This window comes from Gaeumannomyces tritici, assembly GCF_000145635.1.
Source record: "Gaeumannomyces tritici R3-111a-1 unplaced genomic scaffold supercont2.7, whole genome shotgun sequence".
In the NCBI taxonomy this organism is placed as follows: Eukaryota; Fungi; Ascomycota; class Sordariomycetes; order Magnaporthales; family Magnaporthaceae; genus Gaeumannomyces; species Gaeumannomyces tritici.
This window is the reverse complement of record NW_008804551.1, coordinates 1,232,776-1,250,906: the sequence shown is the minus strand read 5'-3', so window position 1 is coordinate 1,250,906 and position 18,131 is coordinate 1,232,776. Positions and strand designations below refer to the sequence as shown.

Sequence of the window (18,131 nt, the reverse complement as noted above, 5' to 3'; positions counted from 1 at the left end):
TGTAGTAGTGACCTCAGCTGGAATCGCGGCCCTGAGATTTGCCCAGACGAAGCTGAGCTGACGGCGAATTGATCTTGTTTGGCCTCGTGCTTTCCACCCCAGCCATCAGCATCAAATTGACTGCATCCGCTGTTGATGCCTGATCAGACAAGACGCAGGCCAGCAGACAAGCCCTTCTTCTCGATTCCAGATTATTCTTGCTCGACTCTTCTTTCCTCCGTCTCGGGTCTGACTGAGCTAGTCGCCATCTCGAGTCCGCTAACGAAAGGCTCGTGCTGTGCCGGCACCCGACGCGCTCGTTCGATGCACCTGAGATTTCTTCGCCGCCCCCCGGCTCCGCTGAAGTTCCTGGCCCCGACCCCCTGAGCCGCAGCCGTCATCGCTGTCAAACTCACTTTTATCGCTTTGCCCCAGTGTGCAACCCGAAACCGCAATATCGCATTTACACCTGCCCCCAGCAAACACCGGACCAAGGCGATCGCTGCCTGTCTGGCTCTGGCCCACGACGCTCTCACTCCAATCTCACTCCTTCCTCAAGCCCCGTCGCCACCCAGGGGGGGAAAAAAGCAGAAGAACAAAAATAAAACACAAAGCCACGGCAGCCGGGGCAGACGCACTCTCGAGTCACCCGCGGCAGCCTTGCGCGTCTCGGAGAAAATGGCCGCCCCAAGCAACACGGGCAAGGCCGGCATCATTGTTGCCCCGGACGATGCCGGCAGCATGGACAAGCTTGTAAGTCATCGTCATGTTTTGCGGCCTGTTGGTTGCGTCTGGCTCGTCGCATCCATCTGCTGAGGTGCTGAGGGGGCCGCACACGAGACGATTCTTGTTTTGTGCTGCGCCCTCAGCAAGGCTACATCTCCCGAGAACACGTCCTCGGCCCAGACGCCTGGCTGCCCGCACCTGTAGCTGCTTTGTTGGCTGACACACCATGGCTCATGTGCCGCCCGCTCGCAATCGACACAGGCACACTCGGTGCTCGACGACATGCTCCACAACATCATCTCGGACCTGCTCCTTAAAGTCCATCGCGACGAGAAACAGGCCAGGGCCACGACCGCCGCGATTCGCATAGAGAAGCTGGCTTCCGACACCGCCGACCCCAATGCGAACGATACGAGGCCCGACCTGCGTGTCGAGACGGATGCGGCCATCTACGACCACGGCAAGGTGCTGCTCAAGGGCAACCCGCTTAAGACGACCAAGGACATACTGTGCCCGCGCTGCAACCTCCCGAGGCTCCTCTACCCTACCGACGGAAAAGGCTCCAGGAAACCGGACCCGACCATCATCTACTGCAAGAAACACCCATACATTGAGAAGCCCGGCTTCGACATTTACGGCCAGACATGGGTGCCGCCAGGTCCGGGCAGGGGCAAGAAGAAGAAGGACATGGAGAAGAAGGACGGAGATTCACAGGGCGAGGGTGCAGACGGTAAGAGCGGCGCTGCTGCTAGGCCACCAAACGTGCTCTCCTTCCCCTCGGCCACGTGCAGCAAATGCAAGCGCTGTATTCTGGTGACGCGCTTGAACAACCACATGGGCTCGTGCATCGGCAACAGCGGGCGTAACGCGAGCCGGGCTGCGGCCGAGAAGATGAAGAACGGCGGCAACGGGGATGGTTCTGGCACGCCGCCCTCGAGCCAGAAGGGCACGCCACTCCCGGCCTCACGCGCCAGCAGCCCGCGCAAGCGCGATGGCGATGAAATGATGGCCGGTGGCGCAGACGACGCGAACGGCAAGGGTGGCGGCTCTAAGCACAGCGCCAAGAACAGCAGCAACAAGGACAGCGACGACGAGGAGGAGGACGCGAACCCAAAGAAGAAGAAGCTAAAGCCAAGTCCCGCCGTCGCGGCCGTGACCAAGAAGGTAATCCTCAAAACTAAGGGCCCTAAGAAGGAGAAGGTCAAGACGAGCTCGCTGCTTTCCAACGAGTCCAAACCCGACGACGCCGACGCCAAGGAGGGTGGCCACAAGGAGACACAGGTGCCGCCGCCCACAATACCGGCCCCGACATCGACCACGCCCATCGTGCCGCCCAAGAAGAAGATGTCGACCAGCAAGATCCCGTCTCCAGCCAAGAAACTCAAGCTCAATGGGCCCAAGACTGCGCTGGGGGCTGTGGCGGCCGTCGCCAAGCCGCCCAAGGCAGTCGGCAAAGATGCCGACGCTGGATCCGAGTCGTCCGGCACGCTCTCCTCTCCCCCGAGACCGTAACCAAACAGGCCCGGTGTCACGTTCTGGCAGCGAGTTTTAGGTAACCTTTTTTTTCCTGTGAATTATGCATAGCATGACTCTGGATAGGGAAGACATCTGCCACACCTTCATGTTCGAATTCAAATCTAGCCACAGCCCGGCCTTGTATACACAAACGCTCTCACGAGTTTCCCACCCTTTTCATGCTGCGTCCTCGCCCCGGTGAGCAGTCAGCTAGCCCCAAGATAACCCACCCCCGCATCCGACTTGCTGTTGCTCGCCATGCGTGCTCGCGGAGCACTTCTTCCCCCCAAAAATACCTTTTGTACTTTATATCCCTAGACTTGACTGCTCCGGCGCACGCGGGAACGCGCCGAGGACACGGACTTGGGCAGGTCGGGTTTCGTCGCCATGTGGTGAAGCCCGTCCGTCAGACTACCTTTTTTTTTCCCCTCCCTTAGTCCGGCCTCGAGACAAAGCTCTGCATATACACATTGGCTCTCGCTTCGATGCTTTGTGTTTTTAAAAACAAGAGATACATTTTCACGCCCGCTGCCTTCCTCTTTGAGCCCTGAGTGTGTGTGCCCTGTCGTGCTATTAGGGTGTGTCCACTTCATTTTTGTGCACATGTACCCTAGCCACCTCTGGGTACGTAGGAAAATAGCTAGATATCATGGTTACGCGGGTCGGCTCCTGCGTCGGTCACCTTGGGGATCCAAAGGTTGACATGGGCAAGGCCAGCTGTTCATACCCGCAGGCCTTTAGGCTCCAATGATGAAGATGAAATGTTGGGATGTTTCGTCACCGCTCCCTCCATTGTTTTCTCCTGTTCTCGGTTTCGACTCGGGAAGAGACTTTGTGTTTCTGCTTTTCCGAGATGGCACCGCGAGTACGACAAAGAAACGCACACAGGACGGAGTCGCCCAACAATGGCGATGGCCTTTTGTTTGACGGCCAAATGGACACTGAACAACCCCGTACTTGGCAAAGATGTCAAGGTTCTGGATAGGAAGCACCTAACTGCTGACTTGGTTGGAAAGTTTGATATTCATCGCATTACCTGACGCCCCAGGCTGGCTTCACAGCCACCGTTTCGAGGCGCATTCGCTATTCAGCCACCAAGCTCATATTAGTCCACCTCTTTCTTTGTCGTGGTTGGTATTGATTTTTTTGTTCCTCCTCTTGTTCGCTTTGGTATCTCTCCCTCCTCTTGACCACTAGTCATACTCCCATCTCCACCTCTTGCGGCCGCACTGAAAGCAGTCCAAGAATAACTCAAGACGAAGGAAAGAAAAAGTGTCTGGAGAAGACACTACGGTTGATGCTGCAGCGGCAGCAAAATGCTGGCGTGGGGAGTCTGGGGTATCGATAGGGAAAGTAGAAGAATGGCCAGGCACGATACTCATACATAGCCCCCTCTTTCTGTGCAATGTGGGACCGTCGCCAACCTCTGCGTTCATGCTTGAATGCCGGAGTGTGTCAAGGTCCACGGAGGTCATGCCAAAGGCTGGCATCATGAGAACAAGCTTCGTCACGCTGCTCGTCTCGTGACATGCCGTCTACTGTAGGCCATCAGGGCCCCGAGTCATCGGTCATTTGGGGCTCCAGCCAACGGGCCAGTAGGGCTGCATTTTCGGCCCTATTTGCTTTTCAGCGGGGGCTTATGTGCTCGGCAAGGCCCGGAGCTGACTTGTATGGCTCGTTGTTGGAACAAGACGCAAGATATGGAGCCTACGGCTCTTCGGTCCCTTGGGCAGGTTTGGAAAACTGCCCCTTGGCCCGCTTCCTCAGCGGAATCACTGTTCAAATCTTGGTGTTATGGAGCCCGCTGAGCACCCTCGACTTGTCGCCGATAAACTTTCGACGGTACTCGATGATGCCGTACCCAATCTTGTCGTAGTCCCGGACTTTCTCAGTTCGGAACGCCAAGAGGAGGTCTCTCAGACCTCCGATGAACTTGTTCTTCTCCTCGCCTTCAGCGAACTCGTCGGCCCGGCCGAGCTCGATGAGTATGTAGTCATCTGTGATAGCATCGCGGAGAGGCAGGAAGTTTGTGAAAAAAATAGTCAGTGACCAAAGAGGGGCGGGGAGACGCAGGGGGTTTCGCTTGTCTTGAAGATTATGCGCAGTTATGTGTTGTCCATCTCTCATATTGCCATGTTAGCGATCGAGGGGAGGGAAACTATTGTGGCCATACCTTTGGGCTTCATCGAGGCAAAGTGCTGGAATCTGCACGTCTTGTCATCGCATCTCCCCCTGGTAATCTCATCTGGGCAAAGCTCTTGATTTGGGTTGATCTTGTTAGTGTAAGTGAGGGACTTCAGCCCTCCTTGAACGTTGTTGGCGTATTCCGGATGGAAGCGGTAGGATCGGAAGTTTTTGAGCGGGCTCTCGTAAGGAGTAAAGGACGTGAGCTGGACGTCATTGCGGCGTGATGGGCACTGGAGATGCGTGTTAGTTGTGCGGGACTCATGTCTCGCTGGAGCAAATGCATGTACTTCTCCGTTGCCCAGCTCTTGAGCTTGCTCCATCTCGTTGCTGGAGGGTTCTGCGACGTCTGATATCATGGCGGGAGCAGGTGATCCATCCTCAATCACTATCACCTCGGCGGCGTCATCGTCTTGTTGGGGCACTTCAGCATCCAGTTCGTTCGGGAGTCGCGAAGTCTGGCTAGGAGCGCTACTCGGCTGTTCGGGCTCGCTCTCGTCAACTTGGCCGGACTCTGGGGTTGAGGCTTCCGAGGCGGTCTTCTCGTCAGGTGCGGGAGGCTGCGAAGCTGGGTTGGGGCTGACGTTGGCCTCCGTTGCTGGTGTTAAGCTGACTGCATCGGCAGCGGCTGTTCCGGATGCTGGACTGCTTTCTGTGTTTGTTTGAACGGGAACCGGTGGCACTTGGTCGGTCTGTTCGGGAGGGTTTGATGTCGAGTCTGGGGTAGACGCATCTTCGTCATCAAGATCCATTGACTGTGTGGCTGCGGCATCATCGTCTGCTGACGACGTGGAATCCTCACCATCATCCGCGATTTGCTGAGAGTCCTTCGTATGTTCTGTTGTCGATGCCAGCGAGTCCTCTCCCGCTCGAGGTCCAGTCTGTGATGGCGCAGCTGTGGACTCGTGTGTGACCACAGAAGGAATGGCCAGTTCCGGCTCCCCAGATGCCGAGGTGGGTTGGGCGGATTCGGCTTGATCGAGCAGTCGGAGTTCTTCTGCCAGCTTCTCCTTCTCGGCTGCCTCTCTCTCGATCTCCAGTCTGAGCTGGTTGGTCTTCTGCTCCAAAAGTTTGAGTTTGGTTTTCTTCTCTAGCAGTGTTGCCTCGATTTTTGGGAGCTGAATGCTGGCGATGCGGGCCCTGCGGTCATCTTCGGATCCCACACGGGCTGCGGAAAGCCCGGGTTGGGCTCTGGGGTGAATCGGCCGTGGTGCATTCAGTTCACCAAGCTCTCCATAGGTGGACTTCGCCTTGCCGGCGTTTTTGGGCTGAGCAGCACGATGGGGAAGGGTCGCGGACGCTGCCTCTGAGATGAGCTGCGCTGACGCCAAGTCCATGTTGTCAACCTCGCTTGCTGATGCCACCCCTCGTGGCTTCGTGTGAGTCTGTGCTGTATTGTTTCTCGGATCAGGAGCGAGCCCCTTGACTGATTCTGGGAACTCAATCGGTGTCCCAGCAGCAACGCTGGGAGTATGGGCACCGGAACTAGACTTCTTCGCCTTCTTGGCCTCGAGCTCAGCAATTTTCCTCTGGAGCGAGGAGATCTCCCCACTAAGTTGATGCAGTTTCGCAGGACGAGGCCCGCTGGAGCTCGTGCGGGATAGCGGTCGCTTGTAAGGGCCGTCGGACAGAGGGGCAAAGTCCTTGATGGATGGCCCTTTTCGGCCGGGCGTGTCCACCTGCTGGCTTGATGAAGATGGGCTCCCAGCTGCCGGCGAGTCAACTTCCATCTCGATGTCTTCATCAGATTCCTCATCTTCACTAATATTAATGACGAATGAGTCCTGGCGGTTCTGTCCAAACGGGCGCTTGGGAGTCCCGACACTAGTGTTGTAGTCCACAAAATCTGCGGCAACAGGTCGCTTCCTCGAAGTCTGAGTAGACCCGACGGATGTAGACAAGTAGAGCCCTGGGATCGCCGACTCGGCCCGAGAGCTCATGGGAGACGGGCTGGCAACGCTAGGTGCAGGCTGGGCGTTCGGGACCGCTGGGGCCTCAGAGGCAGGTGGCGCGATGGGTGCTGGGGGTTTCTCGGGCAGAGATACGTTTGTGTCCGCGTTCGCATCCTTGCTAGGTTGCCCGAGGGCAGCAGGAGTATGAGGCTTAAACGCTGCCGAGGCTGCCGCAACCGACTGTTGCGCTTGGGCCTGACGGGCCTTGAGCAAGGCCTTCGTCTTCTTTTTGAGAAGTTGCTCCTTGTCCGTTTTTGACCTGGGTTTGGAAGCAGGCGACGACCCAGCATCTTTGCGCAGAGCAGCAGGGCCAGTGGGCGCTGATGCAGGCGGCAGATTTTGCATGGCTGCTGGACCCGTGGGAGCCGAGGGGGGAGGAAAGTTCTGAAGGGCTGCGGGGCCGGTAGGAGCTGACGGAGGCGGCAGCTTGGCCATGGCCGATGGTGCCAATGGGGCGGAGGGGGCGCCTGGAGCAGAAGCAGCGCCAGCAGGTTTCGGCGGGTGAGCGGTAGGGGAAGTCAGAGCAGGCAGAGCAGTCGCAGCCGTCTTAGCTGCCTTAGCGGCTAGCAATCTGGCGATGCGATCCTTGCGCTCCTCTGCTTGATCCTTAGGCTTGGCTGAAGTTGAATCTGAAGCCTCAGTTGCCGCAGGCTGCTTCGTCTGAGGAGACTGTGCTGAAGGCTTGGCTGGTGCCACAGGTGGTAGCAGGTTCAGGTCACCGAAGAGTGATTTGACAATAGTCTCGTCAAATCCTTCATCAATATAGTTCTGGAACTTGACACCGAGCGGCAGCAACCTGAGGATGGACTTTTGAGCTTCCTTCTTCGCCTCATCGGCGGATCGAAATCCAGGAGCGGATATTGAGGGCGCATCGGAGGTTGTTGCAGCCGTGAGATGAAGAGAAGACGGATCGTTCGGGGCATGGGCGCCGTTCGTGACGTGTTTTGCTGGCAGCGCCCCACGCTGTGAGCCATATGTTTGCTGGGCGCGACCAACTTCCCCATCACTCGTTTTGTGAGATGTGCCAGCTTCAAGATCGATTTCACGCGGGGATAGGTGCGGCGAGTAGGAACCGGATCTCTCGCGGCCTAGTAATGTTAGATATAGCGCTCCGACGATGCGCCTCTGACCGAGCCAGCGTCAATATCTTACCTGGGGATCCGCCACGGTTCGACACGACCTCTCCAAGCTCTGCTTCGTAGAAAGCCCCAGCCTGCGCATCTCTGTTACCCTTTTTGGGCTGTCCGAGAGTGGTCGTTCTGGGCGCCTCCGAGAATTTGGGGGCATTGTCGGAGGGGTGAGGCTCGTAGAGGTCATCGAAATCCTCCTCCTCAAGCTCGCCTTCTTCTACAACGTCGTTGGGAGGCTTCGGGGTGGATGACGTCGTGGCTTTGACGGCCGCGGCCGGTAAGGACTGGGGCGGCGGTTTCTGGGGCGTTGCTATTTGTTGCCCGTATCTAGCAAAGTTCAGCGCAGGCTGCCACGGGCCCTGGTAGTGCGAAGGGGAGCCGGCTCCGGGAACACCCAGACCAGGAATGTGCGTCGCATTGTGGGCGAAGGCGGCTTGGGATGCCGTGTAGGGTCCTGGACCGGTCGGTGTACTGGGCGGGTAGTTGTACGTGGGAGGAGGGCGCTGGGTCGAGGACTGGCCCATCGGTTGAGGCGTCTGGGAGAAGGGGGAATATGAAGCCGGGTCGGGCCACTGGCCATACCCCGCTGGATAGTATGACATGGTAAGTGTGACCTCGTCACGCGTGGAGGATAATCTCAGAGATGTGCAGGCAATTATTGGAGCAGTTGATGCGTTGCAGGTTTGCCAGGGAGCATCGGGTGTTTGTGCCAGGGAAACGAAACAGATTGGGGAAGACGGAAAGGCAAAACGCGCTCGTTCGTGGAGCGCGCTGTGGCAGAAGAGGACTAGAATTGTGTCGCAGCTAAAGGCCGACACAGGCTGTCGCGAACAAAGGAGCGATGGAAGCGAGAGTGCAGGAAGGGAGTTCGGTATTGGCCGCCGCGGTCAAAGCGCGTCAAGCAAGGCCCGCAAGAAGACTCAAGGCTCGGTGCTTGCCCACGACGCTTTGTGTGGTTGCCAGCGGCAGAAAAGCGATGGGTCCAGCGGCGCTGTCACTCGGATGATGCTATGAGGATGTGGGACGGGCTCTACGCCGAGTCGCATGCAGTGGGTTTGATGGCAAGGCCACGAGGGTTGGCGGCTGGCGCTGTCGCACAAGTCTGGTGATGATGCCAAAGTCGGGATGGCGACGATTCAAATCTTCGTTGACTTTGGCTTCTTCGCGAAGGAAAAGTGTGGGTCCTGCATTCCCAGCCAGATCTCCCCTGGACCATGCACGGGCCAGGCAGGACCCAACTCGCAACTACCACGAGCGGTGGGCTGTGAGCGCTAATTCCGATTGGGCTAGACCGCCGCCCGCCGCGCGCTACGGCCGGTTTGGGAAGTCGTTTGTTTACTTTGGGCCCTGGCAACCCGCCTTGTGCGAGCAGGGAAGGCAACGTCAAGCGAAAGCAGTGATCTCATGGACAGGCCAAAGCGGCGTCTTCTCCACGCCACGCAGTTTGTGCACTCCAGCGCCGACAGAAATACCATTGTCTCAGTCGACGCAGCACCGTCGCTTTTGTTGTATTCGCTTTCACCTACAAGCATTGGCTTCGATTTCTTATTGTTTGCCCTCCGTACCTTTACCGCCTCGCCTGCCTCGATCATGATATACCACGCCTAATGTTTACCGCCACCAGACTAAAGAACGCCCCCTCGAGCCATCCTCATCTTCACGATCCGATTACCGCTGGACAGTCTGGTTAGCTAGAAACCAGCCGGGCGACCCCCGAGCAGATCAACCATGTCTTTACGAAACAACCCTTTTATGCGGAACGCGTCGCCGGCGGCTGCGCCAGGACCGACGGCAGGCCCGAGGCCAAGGCCACAATCCGTCAGTTTCCCGTCGCCGAGTCCGCTCTCGGGCCTATCGACACCGCCCTCGGGCTCGCCACATGTACGAAACAAGTCGCAGGCCGCAATAGCAGGCGCAATGGGGGTCACCGCGGGGAGCAGCGGCAGCATACCGCGGCACGCGAGAGAGGGGTCGGGCCGCGGCAGCCTACCATCCTCCAATACGTTTGCGCCCTCCTTCATCAAGTCGGAAGAGATGCAGCGCCGGCCGGTCGATGTTGTGAGGGGCATTGAGGGGGAGAACGACTTCTCGGGCAAGCGTTATGTTTGGCTTAAGGATCCCCAAACAGCCTTTGTCAAGGGATGGGTCGTCGAAGAGCTTGCTGGCGGCCGCCTACTAGTGCAATGTGACGACGGCAGTGTAAGTTTTGCTCGACTGACCCCCTCCCCGGGAAACACGGCCCGTCCTCAGCTAGCCGACCACTAATCTGGGCTCGGGACACAGCAACGAGAGGTGGACGCCGAGATGGTGGACAAGGTCAACCCCGCCAAGTTCGACAAGGCGGGGGACATGGCCGAGTTGACGCACTTGAACGAGGCGTCGGTGGTGCATAACCTATATACACGATACCAGTCCGACCTGATATACACATACTCCGGGCTCTTTTTGGTCACGGTCAACCCCTACTGTCCGTTACCAATATACACGAATGAGTACATCAACATGTACAAGGGCCGCAGCCGCGAGGACACCAAGCCGCACATCTTCGCCATGGCCGACGAAGCGTTCCGCAACCTTGTTGACGAGGGCTTCAACCAAAGCATCCTCGTGACGGGCGAGTCGGGTGCGGGCAAGACAGAAAATACAAAGAAGGTGATTCAGTACCTGGCTGCCGTGGCGCACTCTGACCATGGCAAGGGCAGCAAGGGGCATCAGTCCAACCTTTCGGCCCAGATCCTGCGGGCCAACCCGATTCTGGAAGCGTTCGGTAACGCGCAGACGGTGCGCAATAACAACTCGTCGCGTTTCGGCAAGTTCATCCGCATCGAGTTCAGCAAAGGCGGCAGTATCGCCGGTGCCTTCATCGACTGGTACTTGCTGGAGAAGTCGCGCGTGGTGCGCATCAACTCCAACGAACGCAACTACCATGTTTTCTACCAACTTTTGAAGGGCGCAGACCGGCGCATGAAGCAGGACTTCTTGATGGAGAACATGGACTGCGAGCACTTTGCCTACACGCGCGACGGCAACGACACCATCTCGGGTGTGTCGGACCGCGAGGAATGGGAGGCGCTGATGGAGGCCTTCGAGGTCATGGGCTTCTCGTCGGCAGATCAGGCGGCAGTGCTGCGCACGGTGGCGGCGGTACTGCACCTGGGGAACATCACAGTAGTCAAGGAGAGCCGGGCAGCGGACCAGGCTCGTCTAGCTCCCGACGCCAAGGAACACGCGGAGCGTGTCTGCCAGCTTCTCGGAGTACCCCTGGAGCCCTTCCTCCAGGGCCTCCTGCATCCCAAGGTCAAGGCAGGCCGCGAGTGGGTCGAGAAGGTGCAGACGCCAGAACAGGTGCGCCTAGGCCTGGACGCGCTGTCGAAGGGTATCTACGAGCGCGGGTTCGGCGACCTGGTAACGCGCATCAACCGGCAGCTGGACCGCACGGGCATGGGCATGGACGACTCCCGCTTCATCGGCGTGCTCGATATCGCGGGTTTCGAGATTTTCGAGGAGAACAGCTTCGAGCAGCTCTGCATCAACTACACCAACGAGAAGCTGCAGCAGTTCTTCAACCACCACATGTTTGTGCTCGAGCAAGAGGAGTACGCTCGCGAGCAGATTGAGTGGCAGTTCATCGACTTTGGCCGCGATCTTCAGCCGACGATCGACCTGATCGAGCTGCCCAACCCCATCGGTGTCTTCTCGTGCCTGGATGAGGACTGCGTCATGCCAAAGGCCACTGATAAGACCTTCACCGAGAAGTTGCACTCGCTGTGGGACAAGAAGTCAGACAAGTACAGGCCCAGCCGCCTGCGCCACGGTTTCGTGCTCACCCACTACGCCGCCGAGGTCGAGTACTCCACGGAAGGCTGGCTGGAGAAGAACAAGGACCCGCTCAACGACAATGTCACACGACTGCTGGCCGCCTCGACGGATACCCACGTCGCCAGCCTGTTCGCCGACTGCGCTGCTGACCAGGACGACGAGAGTGGCGGTATGCGCAGCCGCGTCAAAAAGGGGCTATTCCGCACCGTTGCCCAGCGCCACAAGGAGCAGCTGTCGAGCCTCATGGCTCAGCTGCACTCGACGCACCCGCACTTTGTGCGATGTATCCTCCCCAATCACAAAAAGCGCCCCAAGCAGTTCAACAACCTGCTAGTTCTTGACCAGCTCCGCTGCAATGGTGTGCTCGAGGGGATTCGCATTGCCCGTACCGGCTTTCCCAACCGTCTTTCCTTTGCCGAGTTCCGCCAGCGGTACGAGGTCCTGTGCCGCGATGACATGCCAAGGGGCTATCTCGAGGGCCAGGCTGCTACCTCCATAATACTATCCAAGCTCGGACTCGACAAGGGCCTCTTCCGCCTAGGTCTGACCAAGGTCTTCTTCCGGGCCGGCGTTCTGGCCGAGCTCGAGGAGCAGCGTGACGCCCTCATCACCGAGATCATGATACGTTTTCAGTCCTTGGCTCGCGGGTTCATCCAGCGCCGCATTGCCTACAAGCGCCTGTATCGTGCCGAGGCCACCCGGGTCATCCAGCGCAACTTCCAGGTCTACCTCGACATGTGCGAGAACCCCTGGTGGCAGTTGCTTGTTCGCATGAAGCCGCTCCTGGGCGCCACCAGGACGGCTACCGAAGTCAAGCGCCGCGACGAAATGATCCGCCAGCTACATGAGCAGATGCGTCTGGAGGAGGCCAACCGCGCGCGCCTCGAGGAGGAGCGCCGCAACTGTCACGCAGATATGGTGCGCATCCAGCAGACACTTGAGAGCGAGCGTGCCCTGGCGCTAGACAAGGAAGAAATCTTCAAACGGCTTCAGTCGCGCGAGGCCGAGCTCGAGGAGAAACTGGCTGGTGCCATTGAGGACCAGGAGCGTCTCGAGGACCAGCTTGACAGCTTGCTTGACGCCAAGAAGCAGGCCGAGGAGCAGGTTGAGAAGTTCCGCTCCCAGCTGGAACAGGCGGCCACGCTCATAAGCAAACTCGAGGACGAGAAGAGGGAGCTGGGCGCGCGTCTGACCGCTCTCGAGGGCGAGATGCAAGATATGTCACAACAGCAGTCACAGAGGAGCATCCAGGAGGAGGCACTGCAGGACGAAATCAAGATGCTGCAAAGTCAACTGTCACTCAAGGACCGCAAGGCCCGTGACCTCGAGGGCAAGCTGCTCAAGATTGACCAGGACGCCGAAGTCAAGCTGGTGGCCGCCCAGAAGGAGCTCCAGGCGGCCAAAACCCGGGAGACGCGGTTAACGACGGAAAACAGCGACGTCAAGCAGCAGCTCACAGAGCTGTCCAAGACCTCAACCGACTACGAAGATCTCGTCCGCAAGAAGGAGAGCGAGTTGGTTATCCTGCGCGGCGACAACAAGAAGTTCGAGATGGAGCGTCGGTCCATCGACGAGCAGATGAAGACCCTGTCCACCGAAAAAGAGAAGGCATCCAGCAGACTGCGCGAAGTCCAGGCCGAAATCTCGGCCCTCAAGTCGCAGCAGTCGCAACTTCAGCGCGAGGCTGAGGACGCCAAGAACCTGCTAGAGGCTCGCTTGTCCGAGGACGCGCAGGCGGGCCAGAACCGCCAAGTGCTAGAGACACAGATCAAGGATCTTAAGGAGGAGTTGTACAAGGCGCAGATGGACCTCAGCCGGGAGCGGCAGTCCCGCGACGATGTGCTGCTTCTGGGCGAGCACAAGTTCAACACGCTACAGGAGGAGTACGACCGCCTCAACGAGGCCAAGATTACCATCGAGAAGGAGCTGTACGCGCAGCAGGACACCCTGAGGCGCACTATGGAGGCGCGCACAACGGCCGAGCGCGAGCGCGACGAGGCCCGCGAGGAGATCAGGAGGCTCCGGGCGGCCATGCTCCAGGCCGAAGAAGCCCGACGCGATGCTGAGAGCGCGGGCGAGCGGGCAGCGCTCAAGATTGCGCGCGAGCGTGAGACTAGCCTCGGCAAAGACCTTGACGCGGCACAGGAGAGATTGCAATGGTTCGAGGAGGAATGCGCCAAGCTGAACCATCAGGTCGAGGATCTCAACAAGCTCATCCTCGAGTCGGGCGAGTTTGGGCTCAAGAACGACCAGGAGAAGGAGCGCATGCAGCGCGAGCTTCATACCGTCAAGAGCCGCCTTACGGCCTCGGAGAACGACAACCGCGCGCTGCTCAACAAGTTGCAGCAAAAAGGGCTGGAGATCGCGCGCTCGGCGTCGATGGCGAGCGAGGCCTCGAGGGGCAAGGTTCAGATGCTCCAGCGCGAAAAGGCCAGGCTCGACGAGCAGAACGCCAAGCTCAACAAGCAGCTTGGTGATGCCCAGCTCGCCATTGCGTCACTCGAGAAGAAGGCCGAAAAGCTCCAGTTGAACCTGGAGGACCTAAACCACGAGATCGCGCGCGAGGTCAAGGCCAGCCGCAACGCCGAGAAGGCCTCGTCGGGCTTTACGGCACAGCTGGCCGAGGCCAATCGGACTATCGAGTCGGAGCGGACGCTCAAGACACAGGCGCAAACCACGGTCCGGACGCTACAAGGCACCCTCGACTCCCGGGACAAGGAGCTAGCAGACCTGCGCACTCAGCTGTTGAGTATCCTCAAGACGGTGGAGCCGGAGCCAGACCCAGACCTGCAGCCCGACTGCGGCCACGACAAACTCGTGTCCAAGTCTTTTGATTTGGCACGCAAGGTCGAAGAGCTGCAGCAGAGCCTGCGGGTGCAGACGGCGGCACGCACCAGCGCCGAAGCCCAGGTTGCCGAACTTAGGACAGCGGCCCAACAGAACGACAGGCTCGAGTCGACACGGCCAAAGCTCGAGGAGATGGACCCCAACGAGGCACCCTTCAACGCGTCCCCGACCCAGCGCAAGTCCAAGATCAACGGACGGCACTACTCCAATGTGTCGACGCCTCCTCCTCGCCGTTTTAACAATCCCGAGAACGACCCGGCTCACGACTCGATCCGGTCAGACCGCACAGCAGACGTGCTCAGCTTCAACAACCGCCAAGATCTCAAGGCCGAGATCGAGGAGCTGCAGAACCAGCTGCAGCTCGCCGAGATCAAAAACAAGCACCTCGAGAGCCAGCTGGAGAGGGCTACGCCCGGACCGGGTGCGGCCAACGGCGACGATAGCCCATCGATACGGCGACGGGCGGAGAAGCTTGAGAAGGCTAACAGCCGGCTCCAGGAGATGCTGGACGATTCTACCAAGAAGGTTTCGGTCCTGGAGAAGGCGGTGCGGACGGGTGAGCTGTCGCTGCGTGACATCCAGACAAGGTCGCACGAGGAGATTCTCGACGTGCTTAACAGCCAGGAGGAGTCGCGGCGTTCGCTGCTGCACAGCCACCGCGACGCCGTGGCCGAGCTGGCCGACATCAGGGACCACTTCGACCGCATGCGGCACGAGCGGGCCAAGATAGAGGTTGACCTGCGAGACGCGAGGTCGGACTTGCAGGACATGGCGCTCGCGCGCGACCAGGAGGCGGCCAGCCGCAGCCAGCTCCTGCAGGAGTTTTCGGACATGCAGATCCGGCTCGACGCCGAAGCGTCCAAGCTTGGCGACGTGACGGCCAGCCTCAACTTGTACAAGTCGCGGGCGGACGAGTACTTCAGCAAGCTGGAGCAGGCCGAGATCGCGGTGCTCAAGGCCAGCCGGGCGGAGCAGTTCGCGCGGGCGCAGGCGCGCGAGGCCGAGGAGACGTGCGCAGAGGCGCTGACAGAGCGCAAGCGGACCGACGCGACGCTCGAGGACTTGCAGCGGCAGAACCAGCGGCTCGAGGAGAGGGTCGAGGACATGTCGACGGACCTCGAGGCGGCGACGCAGGCCAAGCGGCGGCTGCAGCACGAGCTCGAGGACTACCGGGCGCAGCGGGCCAACGATATCGAGGACAAGGAGTCGAGCATGGAGCAGACGCGCAAGAAGTATCAGGCCGAGTTCGCGACGCTGACCAAGGAGCTGGACCTGGCGCGCGAGGAGCGGCTGTTCAAGCAGGCCGAGATCGCGCGGCTGCGCGAGGAGCTGGACGAGCTCCGGTCCAAGTGGGACGACGAGGTGCTCAATAGCTCGACGTGGAGCAAGGAGAAGTCGCGGCTCGAGGCGACGCTGGCCGACGTGGCGTCGAGCCGTGACGAGGCCGTGGCGGCGCACAGCGAGGCGCAGGGCAAGATCGTCAGCCTGTTGGGGCAGGTGCGGGTGCTGCGGTCGTCGGTGGACGAGGCGTCGGCCGAGCGCGACGCGCTGGTGCGCGAGAAGCGCGGCGTCGAGGCGCGGCTCGAGGAGGCCAAGGCCGGGCTCGAGGAGCTGGCGCGCGCGGGCGAGAACCCTAGCCTCCGCAACGCGGCCGGCATGGACAAGGAGATGCTGGAGCTCCGCAGCGCGGCGGCGCAGAGCCAGGACGTCGCCGCGGCCGCAGCCGAGAAGATGCGGCGGGCTGAGGCGCTCGCGGCTGAGGTGCAGCGCGACCTGGCGGCCGAGCGCGAGTCGGCGGTGCGCCTGCAGAAGGACAAGGCGGCGCTCGAGAAGAGCCTGAGCGAGGTGCAGCTGCGGCTGGTGGACCTCGAGACCAAGGGGTACTCGAGCGCGAGCCAGGACATCAAGTTTCTTCACAAGCGGATCCAGGAGGTGAGTCTTTTTTTTTCCTGCTTCTTCTACTCCATCACGATGGAGACAAGAGCACAACAGCTAACAAACGCGCCCCACAGCTCGAAACACAGCTCGAGACCCAAGAGGACGAGCGCAACAAGTCGCAGCGCTCGGTGCGCAACGTGGACCGGACGGTCAAGGACCTGCAGTCGCAGCTCGAGCGCAAGGACAAGCAGAACGGGCAGCTGCAGGACGACCTGGGCCGGATGCGCGACAAGGTCGACAAGCTGCTCAAGGCCATCGACGAGCTACAGGCGTCCGACTCGGCCTACCAGCTCAACGCTCGGCGGGCCGAGCGCGACCTGCGCGAGGAGCGCGAGGAGCGCCTGCGCCTGGAGCGCGAGCTCGAGGGCTGGAAGAGCCACCGGCTCGAGAAGAACGGCGGCGGCTCGTCGGCGGGCTCCGTCATCAATGGGTTCGGCGGCGGCAGCGGCGGCGGCAGCACGCGCCGCAACACGGCCAGCGGTATCGGCATCGGCGGCGGCGGCGGCGGCGGCGGCGGCCTGCGCCACTCGGTGCTGGGGCTGGCGTCGACCTTTGAGGCGGCCGCGGCCGCCGAGGAGGGCGGGCCCAACGGTCTGGACATTCCAAAGAGGAAGAGCAGCATTAGCAGGGTGCCCAGCCTGACCAAGGGGTTCCTATAGTTGGGCTGTTTTGACAATGGCGGGCGGCGGGTGTGATTCTGCGGTTTGCAGCTTTTGATGCTATTTTTTTTTTCTCTCCTCTTCTCCCTTGAATACCCTAAGAGGTATTATTGTTTCTTGTTGTTTTTTGCCACTTTTTTGGTATTCACAGCATTCTTTGGCATTCTTTGTTGCTACTGTACATGATCACTGGGCACACTGGAAGATTTGCATATGCGGCTATAGGGGGGAGGGAGGCAGAAACTTGGCGATCTGGGGGGAGGCGGTCTCACGACGGTTGCGTAACACTAATGAAGGACAGGCAGGGGAAAAAGGAGGCAAGGCGAATGAAGCTTGGGCTGTAATTTATAACGGCGTCGTGTGTTTTGACCCTGTTCTTCTTACCTTATAATGCTGCAATTACGTTCTATGCTATCGTTTGTCCAACTGGCTCTGGTACCCAACATTATTATGGGTGGTGTTTTGGGATGTTCGCATACATATTCCGCTCCGAGAAATCGACTTGTTTGTTTGTCGGTACCCTTAAGGCCAAGCGAACCTCGCTACCAGCACAACGGGTACCATCTGCGAAGGAAAGAAAAAGGAAAAACCCACCCAGTAACAGGGGGGTTGAAACTGGAGATCCCAGGGGTCGTGGTAACTTGGGGAGATGTCACGAAACTTCAAGAATTTCTCGTCCTTTAAAAGCTTTTCTCGATTTCTCTCCTCCTTTCACCAACTTCATTAATGGCAGTGACTTTATGCCAGCACGTGACCCCCCTTTCGCTATCCCTGTGATCTCCAGTTTTAACCCCCCTGTTGGGATGTGGGGTTTTCCTCTTTATAACCCTCGCAGATGGTAGGCATCGTTATGTGTATCAGATCTCTCTACCGGGTAGGCAGGGGGGCGGCCACTACCGCTTCCCTCCCTCGCAATCGCAAAAGGAGATGCGACGAAGATCGTCCAATGTAGAGGGCACATGTATTTGAGATCTGATATGAACTGTTGAGAGCACCGCTTATCGACTTTTTTAAATGGCGGGGCTTTGTCAATGCATATGTGTCGGCTTCAGTTGTATGCAGGTGAGTGAAATAACTCCCTCCCAGACGCCGTCTCTGAGACGCGATCGCCTCAAGATCACCACCTAGGATCTCAAGACGACTTCATCAAATCGGAGCGTTTGCTGTTTGGTGTAGTATCTCGAAAGGCAAAAAAAAAAAAAACGGATCGACATGCGTACCATAATTGCTCTCTCTGATTTGCCTCGTCTTATTTTGGAAGTGGCAGACAAGCGGACGCAGGTTTGCGACAGAGAAGCCTGGCATTGCCCGCCCAGACTCCCGGCTCGTTCCTGGAGTCCCCGTCAGAGTCACGAGCCAAAGTCTATTCCGGGCCATATTCT

The 18,131-nt window shown here is 59.1% G+C and overlaps 3 protein-coding genes across 3 annotated transcripts; 2 read left to right on the top strand and 1 right to left on the bottom strand.

The window, feature by feature from the left end:
• The first annotated feature begins 43 nt into the window (after window positions 1-43).
• On the top strand, window positions 44-2,760 carry GGTG_11736 (hypothetical protein). The gene is made up of 2 exons (XM_009229627.1): window positions 44-732; window positions 967-2,760. The coding sequence occupies exons 1-2, from the start codon at window positions 658-660 to the stop codon at window positions 2,215-2,217; spliced, it is 1,326 nt and encodes a 441-aa protein (XP_009227891.1). The 5' UTR covers window positions 44-657; the 3' UTR covers window positions 2,218-2,760.
• Window positions 2,761-3,176: 416 nt separating this feature from the next.
• Window positions 3,177-8,633, bottom strand: GGTG_11735 (hypothetical protein). Its single transcript, XM_009229626.1, has 4 exons — window positions 7,509-8,633; window positions 4,695-7,444; window positions 4,394-4,637; window positions 3,177-4,217 (listed from the first exon to the last, which is right to left on the bottom strand). Exons 1-4 carry the CDS (start codon window positions 8,086-8,088, stop codon window positions 4,000-4,002), a joined length of 3,792 nt encoding a protein of 1,263 aa, XP_009227890.1. The 5' UTR covers window positions 8,089-8,633; the 3' UTR covers window positions 3,177-3,999.
• Window positions 8,634-8,873: 240 nt separating this feature from the next.
• Window positions 8,874-17,153, top strand: GGTG_11734 (myosin type II heavy chain). The gene is made up of 3 exons (XM_009229625.1): window positions 8,874-9,685; window positions 9,770-16,084; window positions 16,165-17,153. Exons 1-3 carry the CDS (start codon window positions 9,215-9,217, stop codon window positions 16,747-16,749), a joined length of 7,371 nt encoding a protein of 2,456 aa, XP_009227889.1. The 5' UTR covers window positions 8,874-9,214; the 3' UTR covers window positions 16,750-17,153.
• The last annotated feature ends 978 nt before the right edge of the window (window positions 17,154-18,131 follow it).

Bases quoted from the DNA above. Each gene is read 5' to 3' on its own strand.
- GGTG_11736 (XM_009229627.1), top strand. From the start codon at position 658: ATGGCCGCCCCAAGCAACACGGGCAAGGCCGGCATCATTGTTGCCCCG. The intron at 733-966 runs GTAAGTCATCGT...CAATCGACACAG, and splicing joins CCGGCAGCATGGACAAGCTT to GCACACTCGGTGCTCGACGA.
- GGTG_11735 (XM_009229626.1), bottom strand. From the start codon at position 8,088: ATGTCATACTATCCAGCGGGGTATGGCCAGTGGCCCGACCCGGCTTCA. The intron at 4,638-4,694 runs GTACATGCATTT...ACGCATCTCCAG, and splicing joins AAGAGCTGGGCAACGGAGAA to TGCCCATCACGCCGCAATGA. The intron at 4,218-4,393 runs GTATGGCCACAA...ATGCTATCACAG, and splicing joins TGCCTCGATGAAGCCCAAAG to ATGACTACATACTCATCGAG.
- GGTG_11734 (XM_009229625.1), top strand. From the start codon at position 9,215: ATGTCTTTACGAAACAACCCTTTTATGCGGAACGCGTCGCCGGCGGCT. The intron at 9,686-9,769 runs GTAAGTTTTGCT...CTCGGGACACAG, and splicing joins TGCAATGTGACGACGGCAGT to CAACGAGAGGTGGACGCCGA. The intron at 16,085-16,164 runs GTGAGTCTTTTT...CGCGCCCCACAG, and splicing joins TTCACAAGCGGATCCAGGAG to CTCGAAACACAGCTCGAGAC.